General features: G+C 41.4%; 1 protein-coding gene and 1 non-coding gene across 2 annotated transcripts in view; one reads left to right on the forward strand and one right to left on the reverse strand.

Moving 5' to 3' along the window:
• The window catches only part of SPTLC3 (serine palmitoyltransferase long chain base subunit 3), a 148,458-nt gene that overhangs the window by 64,686 nt on the left and 70,079 nt on the right, over positions 1 to 13,693 (forward strand). Inside the window, exon 5 of the mRNA XM_002692040.6 lies at positions 11,472 to 11,596. Coding sequence (XP_002692086.1) covers positions 11,472 to 11,596 — 125 coding nt within the window. The remainder of the gene's footprint in view (positions 1 to 11,471; positions 11,597 to 13,693) is intronic.
• On the reverse strand, positions 1,962 to 2,034 carry TRNAF-GAA (transfer RNA phenylalanine (anticodon GAA)). Its single transcript has one exon. It is a non-coding gene; the product is annotated as a tRNA-Phe (tRNA).

The following is a 13,693-nucleotide window of genomic DNA, read 5'->3' on the forward strand; positions in this document are numbered from 1 at the left end:
TCACCTATATGTAACAAGACATTCATATTCTTAATGTGTAAAGTGAAAGTGATAGTCACTCAGGCGTCTCTGACTCTTTGCAACCCCATGGACTGTAGCCCCGCAGGCTACTCTGTCTGTGGAATTCTCCAGAATACTGGAGTGGGTTGCCATGCCCTTCTCCAGGGGATCTTCCTGACCCAGGGGTCAAACCTGCGTCTAGCTCCTCCCGCATTGCAGGCAGTTTCTTTACAGCCTGAGCCACCAGGGAAGTCCAGGGATGTGTAAAGACTCTTACAAATCAAAAGAAAGAGAACATCCCAGTTTAAGAAGTGGGCCAAGATTTTGACAAATTTCAAAGCAGACCAAACTTCAGAATTAGGACAGTGTGATGTTCCTCATCCCACTTTTTCATTATCACCTCCTCTATGATACTTTAACAGCCCAGAGACACTAAGTATTTGTCTACATGGTACGCAGATATCTCTGCTTTACCTAAAAGTAGAGTAAGGTACGCTCCCTCCAAAAACCAATTTTCAACCGTTTGGGAGCAATATCCCTGTTTAGAATGCATACGTTACCTTTCGGGGAGGAGGATGGTGATCAAGGAGGGCACAAAGGGACTTCCTGGAAGCTGTTCATATTGTTTGCTTGTTTGTTTATCTTGATGCAGTTATGTGAGTTCTGTTTATGAAATTTCATAGAGCTCCATATGGACAATTTGTTTCCTTTTCTCTATGTATGGCTAGTTTAAATGAAAATTTAATTTTTAAAAGTAGATTCAGTACATAACTGGACAATTAAGAAAAATAAATATAAATGGTCAATGAGCCTGTGAAAAATACTCTGCACTTAAAGAAAAAGTGATGAAGATGCAGAGTTACCATCTTTTACTTCATTGGCAAAAGACAAAAAATAAGATCCCATAGTTTCAAAAGAGTAAAGAAAAGGGTACCCTTATATACTATATTGTTGATAGAATAAATTGCAGGACAATTTGAAAATGTATCAACAATAAGCTATTTAACTCAGCAGTTCCATTTTGAGACAGTTTGCTTTGAAAAATTTGAAGGTGTTCAATGAGGTATGATTGAGAATAATCATTGAATTATATTTAATAATAGAAAAAAATGAAATAAGTGAATTTCCAGCCATAGGAAATTGATTAGATATACTTGGTAGATCTGTTTAACATAATATTAATTAGTCATGCAGAGTTATAATGTAGTTGCTCAGCAGAACGATTGAGAAGAAAGTCTCTGGGATGAGGTTGCTGGGATTCAAATACTAGTCCTTCATTTGAATGGACCAGGGCCTGAGACGGAGAAGGCAATGGCGACCCACTCCAGTACTCTTGCCTGGAAAATCCCGTGGACGCAGGAGCCTGGTAGGCTGCAGTCTATGGGGTCGCACAGAGTCGGACACAACTGAAGCGACTTAGCAGCAGCAGCAGCAGAAATGGTTGCACAGTTACAAGAAACCTTGAGACCTTAAGGTGGCAGCTGGCAACTGCTAACAGGTATTGTTTTGAGAATGGCAGGTGCTGTCCTTGAGTTTGTTAGAGTTCAGAAAAGTCAGGTTCTCAGTGATACAGGAACATGTCTGAAACCGCATCCACAACGGCCACCTTGCTCCATTTCGGATGCCTGAAACACAGTTACTCTATTTTGGTTTTTAAATGCATTCTTTTCTTTAATGGTTAAATTAGAACCATTTGACAGGCCACAGACAAGTTACTCTAGTTAGCATGTGTGCTGTGCTTACTTCCTCAGTCGTGTCCGACTCTGCGACCCCATGGACTGTAGCCCTCCAGGCGCTTCTGTCCGTGGAGATTCTCCAGGAAAGAATATTGGAATAGGTTGCCATGCCCTTCTCCAGGGAATCTTCCCAACCCAGGGATCAAACCCAGTTTGCAATGCAAACTGCATTGCAGCCAGATTCTTTACCATCTGAATCACCAGGGGAGCCCCCAAAGTGCAACTTGCTGAAACCCGGGATTGAACCAAGGACCTTTAGATCTTCAGCCTAACACTCTCCTAACTGAGCTATTTTGGCAACTTAGCATAAGGACTTCACATTTGTGTCTCTATTCACAATTACTTCAACTAGTTCGCATAAAGTTTTTTAAATCATGTGTAGGCCAGGATGATTTCCCCATACATCAATATGTGAAAATTTCTTCCATCAATTTCTCCCCTCTTCTCTACTTTTGGTCAGCAAAGAGATGTAGCTTCTTGGTCTTTCTTTCCCTGTGTACTGGATGGTTAAAAGGGGATGTGTTGTCATGTACCCCAATATTCACAGCAGCACTGGTTACAATAGCCAGGACATGGAAGCAACCTAAATGTCCAACAACATATGAATAGACAAAAAGATGTAGCACATGAATATGATGGAATATTGCTCAGCCACCAAAAGGAACAAACTGGATCATTTGTAGTGATGTGGATGGACCTAGAGTGTGTCATACAGAGCGAAGTAAGTTGGAAAGAGAAAAATAAATATCATATATGAATGCATATGTGTGGAATCTAGAAAACGGTACAGATGAACCTATTTGCAAGGCAGGAATAGACACAGATGTCAAAAAAACAGACATGTGGACACAGATGGGGAAAGGAAGGGTGGGACCAATTGGGAGAGTACTGGCATATATAGACTGCTGTATGTGAAATAGACAGCTGGTGGGAAGCTACTATAAAGCGCAGGGAGCTCAACGCTGTGATGACCTAGAGGGGTGGAGTGGCGGGGGCAGAAGGAAGGTTCAAGAGGGAGAGTGTATGTGTGTGCATATAGCTGATCCACTTCATTGCACCGCAGAAACTAACACAACATTGTAAAGCAATTGTAGTCTAATAAAAAAATAAAATTTTTTTAATTAAAAAGATTTCAAAAAGTGGATGTGTAGTAATAGCATATTATCTGAATCCACGTGCTCTGTAAGTCCTCTGGGCTGCCATCTGCCTCCCTACAAAAAGTGTGCTGGGACTTCGCTGGCAATTTAGTGGCTAAGATTCCATGCTTCCAACGCCAGGGAGGTGGCTTCCATCCCTGGTCAGAGAACTGAGATCCCACATGCCATGTGGCATGGCCAAATTTTTTTTCAATTAAAAAGTTAGCTGATATAGATAAGTACTTGGGAAGATGAATCCCCTAGATTTAAGAGCAATTGTCCAGATTTCTGAATTCGCTGCACATCAGGGTATATCAAGCTATAGTCTCCTTTACTTCATTTAGACTAACAATCCTGTTAAATCCAAATATACTAACGCTACGGGTTAACTTTGATTGACATTGGTACTTGTGTATATCGTTTAACCACTGATAATGTCAAACAATAATCAGTCTCAAAGCTGCCAAGAACAAAGAACTTTGTTTGGGATCTTAAGAACTGTAGTTCAGGAAACAGATTTGAAAGAGTCTTCTGAAGGGAAAGCAACATCTCTCAAGAGTCACACACACTGAATCTGAACCTTGGCTCTAGACTTACTAACCACTGCCCTCGGGCAAGTGAACTAAACCCTGGTTTTGGTGTCCTTACCTGTAAAACAAGTTCATAACTTCAAAAAGTTGTATGACAATTAATTAATTTAGAGCTTGAAATGTTTCAGTAGGGCAGGTTATCACATTGCTAAGGAGACAGCCTGCCCGTGTTAGCTCTATCTCCTTTGGGTAAGTGGCATCACTTCTGTGTCTATTTCTTCATTGATAAGATAAGGACCAGGGTGCCTATTTTATAGAGTGTGTGAAGGTGTAATGATTAAATTAAATCACCACAGTACATAAGTGGACCCTCATTAGAAGCTGATTCCCCTTCTTTCTTCTACCTTTGTATTTAGAAGTGGGTTTTTAAAGACAGAATCAAATGTGAATTTGCTCTGTACAGTAGATAATAGTGTATTAATAATAATGGTACTGGGATTATATAAGCAAATTCCCCTGTTTTTAGGAAATAGTGAAATGTTTAAGGGTAGAAAAGGCATCATGATTGTAATGTATGAAGTAGTTCAGAAAAAATTACATTTTATATATATAATATATAAAAAGAGAGAGAATGGTGTTTAAAGAAGCATACTAAAATGATAACATTTAGGGAATCTTGAGTGAAAAGTATTTAAGGATTCTTGGTATAGTTCTTACAGCTTTTCAGTATGTCTAAAATTTTATCAAAATAAGATGTTTAAAAGAAAAAGTGTGAAACATAACTCTACTGTGCATGTGGTCAGAGGTTATGTACAGGTCATTTGATCCACTTAAAAATTCTCCTCTTATTGAGATTATTTGTGACAGGAAAGCTCATCATAGTTATGTATCCATGCCTCACTTAAGGTTTTTGTTTGCATGGGATTCTAATTACCTATTAATGCTTTAACCTTCCAAGGGGTTGGGAGCTTGCTTGAAATTAAGGCCTGGGAAGGTGGGCAGATAAAAATCGTTTCTGCTGTTTTACCGGACTTCATCAGCATGAGTGTTCTCTCGGCCCAGCAGCAGTGGCCAATATTCAGAGTGGCAGTGTTCTAGACCCATTTCAGACACCACATCTGGCTTCTAGGCTTTCCTCTGATTCACAGGAAAACACAGGTACTCGGGAGGCTCTGTAGGTCCACAACCCCTACTAGACCGGTCACAAGTGGACTAAGCAGAGAGCAGGTATTCTAGGAACCTTGTGGTGGAGAGCTGAGAGGTGGGATCCTTTAGGTGGAAGGGTCGATGCTCCTTCTAACACAGGAATCACCAGTTCAAGCACAGTGGCTCAGAAGTGGGCTGGGAGCCGTGGCACGGTAGGAGGGGCCGGATGAGAAAGCTGGCAGGTTGCCACCGTAAATGGCCACCTACTCCTTGCTCACGTCTAAGGAACAGTTGACAGACAGGATATTCTGGATGAAAAGTGACGACAGCCACAGTTTGGAAAATAGTCTTTCCACGTGCTGCATAGGCAAAGGTGGTGGTTGGGAAACGGGCTTGTTAATAACACCCACGCTCTTTACGATTAACCAGTGTCAATATCATGACCAATACCATTAGAAAATCAACTGAAATGTGGAGTTCCTAATTTGCTACTTTTCCTTGAATCTGATTTTTATTGATATGACTGATGGTGGCATAGCCTGTGCTTGGCAGGCAAAAGCCCTGCAGAGAGAGCTGCCAAGAGCATATACCCAGCTTGTATTTATTCTTTTATCACAACGTAGATTTCCAGTAGCCACTGGATAAATAAACCATCAGGATAAGAGCAAGTGTCAATATAGGCACAATGTCACAATTTGGATATCCATTCTTACCAGCCTAGGTGTGGTTGTTACTGACTTTCAGAGACTAAAGAAAAGATGAAAGTCATCACAGAGGGAAAGAGAAATAAAGATTATTGTGGATTTATTTGTACCTTCAGAATCTGCCTGCCGATGCAGGAGACTTGGGTTCGATCCCTGGGTCAGGAAGAACCCCTGGAGAAGGCAATGACAACACACTCCAGTATTCTCGCCTGGGAAATCCCATGGACGGAGGAACCTGATTGGCTACAGTCCATGGGGTCACAAACAGTCAGGCACGATTGAGTATGCACACTCACGGTATCAGTTAGGACTATAGCTCTGCTTTCTTGGGATTCAAAAACTGCCCATATTTACATATCAGCAACAAAAGGTTGACTACTATTCTAGAATTCCTAACGCGCTCAGATCAGTAACTGCCACTTGACAGGACTCAAACGTCTTCATTCAACCAGGACATGGCTCGAACATCGGTAGAAGCAAGCGAGTTAAGTTTCTAGTGCCCATTTTTTTCCTCAAGGTCCTCCTACATTTTTATTTCCTTTTTTCAGTTTTAATATTTTTATTGAAGTATAGTTGATTTATAACACTGTGTTAATCCCTACACTTTCATTTCTTGAATCCAAAGAACAGGAGCAGGAAAGCAGCCGTCCATTAATTTTTCTTAAAATCCCCACCCCATCCCAGACTAGCCTAGTCTAACTTTGAAAGTCTTGGCTTCCTAGAGTAGAAAATGTCCAGCCATCCTGGAAATCTCTCAAATCTGTTGATGAAAATTGAGCGATGGACACTAATCAGAGAAACTCCATGATCATGGGAGTTGGGAGTGGGGACTATTCTACAAATTGAGGAAAGTAGAGCCCGAGATGCAAAACCGCTAATAACTTGTAACCCACCTATGAGACATCCGGTCACAGAAACTGATAGATGTGAGAATGTACTAACCACCCAAACACTGGAAATTCATAAGACTGGTTTCTAAGGACTTAATATGGTCACCTGCATTTCCTCCCTTCTTCTTCCCTTTGAGTCAAGCTAATGAAAGAGACCTGGTAGAGGGCAATTTCTCGGGCTGTTCGTAGGCACATCCACTTCCATATTACCTTAAGGACTTTTCATGATGCAACTGTTACAGACAAGCCCCTAAAACATCAGATTTGGGGAAGACGTAAGTGGAGGAAGACAGCACAGTGACTCACCATGAAAATCTACTGATACACTTCTGGGTGATGGGGCCAGGACACTGTTGTCCCCTGATCTCTGGGCAGGAAAGGCTCATGGAGAAGGTTACCCAGCTGAAAAAGTTTGGGAACCTGCCATCCTCGCTGGAGGCCTTCCTCAGGCGTCAGTGTTCCCAGACTGATGCTCCCTGCCTGGTGGCCTGGTGGCCCTGGCATCACAAGGCTTCTTGACATTTTTCCCTGTGCCATTCCCTCCTCTAGCCTCAGTCTTGGCTTTTTTCCTCAAAAGGCAGCATGCAACTCAGCAAGCACCTGTTATGTGTCAGTACTGCCATAGGCACCATGGTTGCCAAGACAGACGTCCCACACCCAGTATCTGCGCTCCAAGGGTTCTTCCTATAATAAGGCAGCCCCATGAACATCCCCAGTGAAACTTACTAAGTGCTACAATCATTCTGTGATGAGGCTCATGCAATCGCAGGGGAGAAGATGACCAAGTTTGCCTAGGGAAGCTGAGATGGCATCCGAGAAAAGATGTTGTGTTAGGTGGGTCTCAAAGAATGACTCAGAGCTGCAGAAACTCATTCTAGGTGGAGGAAAGGGCACTCCTAAGGTCAAGGATGCCTAAAACAGCACTTCTCCCAATCCCTCCAGCGAGGAGAGATTGCCAGAGGCCATCCGGCTGTTTAGTGGGAGAGCTGCCATCAAGACCAGTTCCCTCATGGCTACGCTGGTGGTCCTCTCACCACCCTTTAGGATACAGTCTCTGCGAGGTAAAAACAAGTCTGACAAATGTGCCCACATTTTATCTTTAAATTTCCGTTTCTTTTCTTCACACTATGTTATATCTTGAATAATAAAGTTTTCAATTACAATTTAAATTTCTAACTATTCACCACCTCCAAATCTTGAGTGAAATTGACTCTGCTAGAATGTTTGTTTTCTAAACAATGTTTTCAGACAGTTTGGAGGATAAATGAATTCAGATTTGAGAAAAAGACTACCAGCTAGCTATTGTGACCTCTCAGGAAGAGCAAAGATGGGTCATCAGATATTCTTTTTTATGTTAAATGCAAAATAAAATTTTCAGCTCACCATACAATGCTTTCTCAAGTTTAACACTTCATCAATTTAGTTCAATAAGCAGGCTGACTTACCAATTTAGATAAAATTCTGATATCACACTCTGTATAGTCAAATGTGTTAATAGAAGCATGATTATAATAGTCCTGAATATGCTAACAATATTTCTCTAACTTAAATCTAAGTTAAGTCTGCTCCTATGTTCTATGAATATAAATTACAGCATTTCTCAGTTTGTACATTTTTTATTCTGTTAAGTGTATTACTTAGAGAAACAAAAATAAAATGCAAGACATGTGTAATTTAAATTTTAGTAGCTGCCTTTTGAAAAGTTTAAAAAAAATCAGGCAAACTTAGTTTTATAATACATTTTATTTGACTCAATATATCCCAAGTATTACCATTTAAAAATGTAATCAATAAGTAAAATATTAATAAACTATACTATACTGTTTTTATTGTCTTTGTACTATCTTCAAAAAATAGTGGATATTACACCCTTCCATGTGAGCTCAGTTGCTTCAGTCATGTCTGACTCTTTGCAACCCCATAGACTGTACCCAGCCAGGATCCTCTGTCCATGAGGATCCTCCAGATAAGAATACTGGAGTGGGTTGCCATTTCCTTCTCCAGGGGATCTTCCCAACCCAGGAATTGAACCTGCATCTCTTATGCCTTCAGCATTAGCAGGCAGATTCTTTTACCCTTCCAGCACCTGTCAATCCAGACATTAAATTTTCATTGGTTAAAGTGAAATAAATGTAAAATAATCTGACTAAAACAGTAAAATTGTGTTTAGTAGAGAATATTTTCCAGAGCTTCAGTTTTAACCTTTAAATTAACTAAAATTTTAAAAAATGTAACACTCAGCTCTGCCATCGCACTAGCCATGTGTAGTTGATGGCTACAATACTGGACAGCATAGATGCAGAACTTAGAGCGAGGGCAAGCATAAGACTATGGGAGCCTTGACGCTCTCCATGAGGCCTGAGGGACTGTACGTAACATGGGGAGAGGGGGTTGCTAGAATCTCCATACTCTCCTCCATAGTGGCTGTATCCACGTCTATTCCCACCAACAGTGTAGGAGGCTTCCCTCCTCTCCACACCCTCTCCAGCATTTCCTGTTTGTAGATTTTTGGTGGTGGTTGATTCTGGGGTGTGGGGCTTCCCATGTGGCATTAGTGGTAAAGAACTCACCTGCCAATGCACAAGACAGAACAGGTGCGGGTTCATCTTTGGTTTGGGAAGATCCCCTGAAGAAGAGTGTGGCAACCCACTCCAATGTTCTTGCCTGGAGAACCCCGTGGACAGAGCAGCCTGGTGGGCTACAGTCCATGGGGTCACAAAGAGTCAGACATGACTGAAGCGACTTAGCGCGCGCGCACACACACACACACACACGCACGCACATTCTGGGGTGTGAGGTGGCACCTTACTGTAGTTTTTTTACAGAATTGTATCTACTTATCTATTTTTGGCTGTGCTGGGTCTTGGTTGCTCTGCAGACTGCTCTCTAGTTGTGGTGCATGGCCTTTTCATTGTGGTGGTTCCTCGTTGCAGAACACAGGCTCTAGGGTGCTTGGCCTCAGTAGCCAAAGCACATGGGCTCGGGAGTTTTGCCTACTGGGCTCCAGAGAACAGATTCAATAGTTGTGGCACATAGGTTCAATTGCTCCACAGCATGTGGGATCTTCCCAAATCAGGGATCAAAACCGTGTCTCCTTCGTTGGCAGCGGGATCCCTTACCACTGAGCCACCACTGAGCTACACTGCAGGAAGCCCTCATTGCAGTTTTGATTTGCATTTCTCTGATAGTGATGTTGAGCATCTTTTCATGTACCTCTTGGCCATCTGTATGCATATATAGGGAATCTAGAAAAAATAGTACAGGTGAACCTATTTGCAAAGCAAAAATAGACACAGACAGAACAAAGTATGGACACCAAGAGGGGAAGGGAGGGAGCAATAATTTGAGAGATTCAGATTGACATATATTCACTACTCTGTATAAAGTATATAACTAATGAGAACCTATTGTAGAGAGAAGGGGGAAAAATAGTAAAAAATAATAATAATAATAAAAGAAGTGGTCAGAGAGTAAGCTTTTAAAGGTGGTAGAGTCGTAAAAATGTGAACTTTGGAGTTAGACTTGACTGTCTCTGTTGATTTTTATCTGTTACCGCTTCCCACTTCAGTTTTCTTATCTGTAAAGTAATAATACCTGCATTATTGGGCCCTTAAAATTAAATGAGATAACTTAAATAGTGGGCTTTGAAATCTAGCACATTCCAAAGGTTCAATAAATTATAGCTTGATTGCATGTATGAAAGTCATGAATTCTGCATTTAAGAGTGGGGAATCTCTGAGGGAGTTAGAATTTAATTATTCGTGGGGTGTAGGGTGGGAGGAAAGAGGAATTGTGGCATTTTTTATAAATTTTATTACATGATAAAACACATATATAGAGAAAATTGCTCCAATCATAAGTATAAAGTTCAGTGGATTGTCACAAAAAAAACATACCCACATAACTCGCACCAGGATCTAGAAACAAAACGTCTCAGTTCAGTTCAGTTCAGTTGCTCAGTCGTGTCCGACTCTTTGCGACCCCATGAATTGCAGCACACCAGGCCTCCCTGTCCATCACCAACTCCCAGAGTTCACTCAGACTCATGTCCATCAAGTCAGTGACGCCATCCAGCCATCTCATCCTCTGTCGTCCCCGTCTCCTTCCCCCAATCCCTCCCAGCATCAGAGTCTTTTCCAATGAGTCAGCTCTTCGCATGAGGTGGCCAAAGTACTGGAGTTTCAGCTTTAGCATCAGTCCTTCCAAAGAAATCCCAGGGCTGATCTCCTTCAGAATGGACTGGTTGGATCTCCTTGTAGTCCAAGGGACTCTCAAGAGTCTTCTCCAACACCACAGTTCAGAAGCATCGATTCTTTGGTGCACAACTTTCTTCATAGTCCAACTCTCATATCCATACATGACCACTGGAAAAACCATAGCCTTGACTAGACGGACCTTTGTTGGCAAAGTAATATCTCTGCTTTTGAATATGCTATCTAGGTTGGTCATAACTTTTCTTCCAAGGAGTAAATGTCTTTTAATTTCATGGCTGAAGTCACCATCTGCAGTGATTTTGGAGCCCAAAAAAATAAAGTCTGACACCTTCCACTGTTTCCCCATCTATTTCCCATGAAGTGATGGGACCGGATGCCATGATCTTCGTTTTCTGAATGTTGAGTTTTCAGCCAACTTTTTCACTCTCCTCTTTCACCTTCATCAAGAGGCTTTTTAGTTCCTCTTCACTTTCTGCATCTCAAAGCGCTTTGCATGCTTCCAAGAAAAGTACCCACTTTTCTGACTTTTAGAACTTCTTTGGTGGCTCAGTGGTAAAGAATCCACCTGCCAGGGCAGAGGTGGAGTTTCATCCCTGGGTTGGGAGGATCCCCTGGAGAAGGAAGTGGTAACCTACTCTAGTTTTCTTGCCTGGGAAATCCCATGGACAGCCTGGCGGGCTGTGGTCCAAGGAGTTAGACATGACTTAGCAACTAAACAACAACAGCAAATACCTGACTCCTAACACTGGTACTATCGGTTGCTTCTGTCTGTTTGTAAACTATAAATGGATTCATACAATATGCGTGTATACATATCTGACTTTTTTCACTCAACCACATATTTGTGATGTTTTCCATGTTGTTGCATGGAACATTAGTTTGTTTTTTCTCATCGCTGTGCTGAATTCTACTATATAATACCCCCCACAGTGTATTGATCCATTCTACAGTGTATGAGTATTTGAATTGCTTCTATAATGGGTCTACAGCCAACAGACCTGCTATGAGCACTCTTATATGTGTCTTTTGGTGATGGGTAAGCACTGGAATTTGAGTCTTCAGTCTTCAACTTGTTGAGAACAGAAGACTCACCCACCCTATTATTTCATGTGCAGGAACCTTGGATAAGCATAAAGAGCTGGAGGATCTTGTGGCTAAGTTCCTGAACGTGGAAGCTGCTATGGTATTTGGGATGGGATTTGCAACAAACTCAATGAATATCCCTGCACTCGTTGGAAAGGTGAGTCTTTGTTAACATAATTGTCTTCTGCTGTGTTATTCCTGAGACAATCTGAGTAGACCCTCTGTTAGACATATAGCTGAGAAGTTTCTTTTCTTAGGATTGGATGTTCAGCTTTTTGAATATATGTACTATTACCAACCAGGGTCCTTTCCTAATCAATAGAAATTGATGAGACCAGACAAGAGATTAAGACAAGGCTTTAAGGGGGCCCCAGGAGCAAAAATAAGTAAGAGGTTCCCTTACTTGCTCACTCCCTGAAGGGGGACGATCTGGTTTCTTACATGAGGTGAGGATAGAGGTGGGTCCAGAGGTCAGGCTGAAGGGATGGCTTAGGTGGTCTGCCCACTGCTGTGGTGATGTTGTGTGCAGGGACCATGTGCAGTACCCTGTTTTTGCTCCCAACACCCTGCTTCTTCTGCTGGCTCTTCAGAAGTGGCAGTTGGGTTTTATATTTCATTGTCCATAATTTGCAGTGTATGCATACAGCTATTTTTAGTCCCACAAAAATAACTTCTTTGTACTTTGTTGCTCAAGAACACAGAGAGGTTCGTCTAGGTGCAAGCTCTGCGGCACAGGGTCCCAGGTCCAGATCCCAGCCTGTGTCAGTGCCAGCTGAGTCCAACAAAGTTCTTGGTCATGATATTCCAGTTATAGAATCTCAGCCCTAGATGTGAGTCAAAATTCCTCTTCCGTGACAGTTTAGCAAGTTCAATTAAATTTCTAAGCTCCTGAGTCATCATGTTTAGTGTAGCAAATCATTGTTAAACATTTATTTTGACAAAACAGTTTGCTTGTGTAATTCACTTTTTTGTTCATTCAGTAAGTCACTTATTGAGAATCTTCTGTGTCCTCCAATGAGGCAAGATGTAGGGCATACAAAGATGTATAAGACCTTTGTCCTGTAAATTCAGGTAGTTTACAGTCTAATGGGGTATAGCGTCCAACTCTATGCAATCGTATGAACCATAGCCCGCCATGCTCCTCTGTCCATGGGATTCTCCAAGCAAGAATACTGGAGTGGGTTGCCATGCCCTCCTCCAGGGGATCTTCCCACTCCAGGGATCAAACCCACATCTCTTAAGTCTCCTGCATTGGCAGGTGGGTTATTTACTACTAGTACCACCTTAGAATGAATATTACAGAAAAGGTGTGCCCATAAATGGGAAGGGACAAAATAATTCTTTCAAGAAAGGCTGAGGTACCTATGCAAAGAAGGTGACATAAGAACAGAATCTGGTACTTATCTGTTTAGATAAGTAAGTAATGTCCTTAAGAGAAGGAAATGGAAGTATCATGTATAAAGCACTGAAATTTAAAAGAATTAGAACAGAAGAGAATGGTTGAAGAAGAAATCAGAATGAAGACAGGTACCAAATTGTAAAGAACTTTGCAGCATAAATGGTGGTAGAGTTTTGGAAATTCTTCTGGAGAAAAATGGAGAATTGGTTGCCTCATTTTCAGTAAGCAAGTGCCGTAATCAGATTTCTGTTTTTAAAATCTGACTCATGGCAACTAATACAATGCAATATATAATCTTTGATTGGATTCTGCACTGAAAAAACAAAAAAGAAGGAAATGAAACTTCTACAAAAGACATCAAGACATTTTTAGGACCGTTGGCAAAGTCTGATATATTAAGTGATGACTCCTTGTGACCCCATGGACTGTAGCCCATAGGATCCTCTGTCCATGAAATTCTCCAGGCAAGAATACTTGCCTTTCCTTCTCCAAGAGATCTTCCCAACCCAGTAATCCAACCCCCATCTCCTGCACTGCAGGCAGATTCTTTACCATCTGAGCCACCAGGGAAGCCCATTTTAAGTGATAGCATTGTATTAATGTTTAATTATGATGACTGCATCATGATCATGTAGGAGAATGTCCTTTTTCCTAGTGGATACATGCTAAAGAATTTGAGAGTGAGATATGATGATTTACAACTCTCATATGTTCACCAAAAAACTATAAATACACAATGTCTGGAGTATGGAGATGTGAGAATTTTGCTCCCTTTGAAATTTCTAAAATATAAGGAAGAACTCAAAGATTCTGGCTGGCCACAAAGAAAAAATGCTTTCTTTCTTTCTTTTTTTT

The sequence above is a fragment of the Bos taurus genome, chromosome 13 (genome assembly GCF_002263795.3).
Source record: "Bos taurus isolate L1 Dominette 01449 registration number 42190680 breed Hereford chromosome 13, ARS-UCD2.0, whole genome shotgun sequence".
NCBI classification, from domain to species: Eukaryota; Metazoa; Chordata; class Mammalia; order Artiodactyla; family Bovidae; genus Bos; species Bos taurus.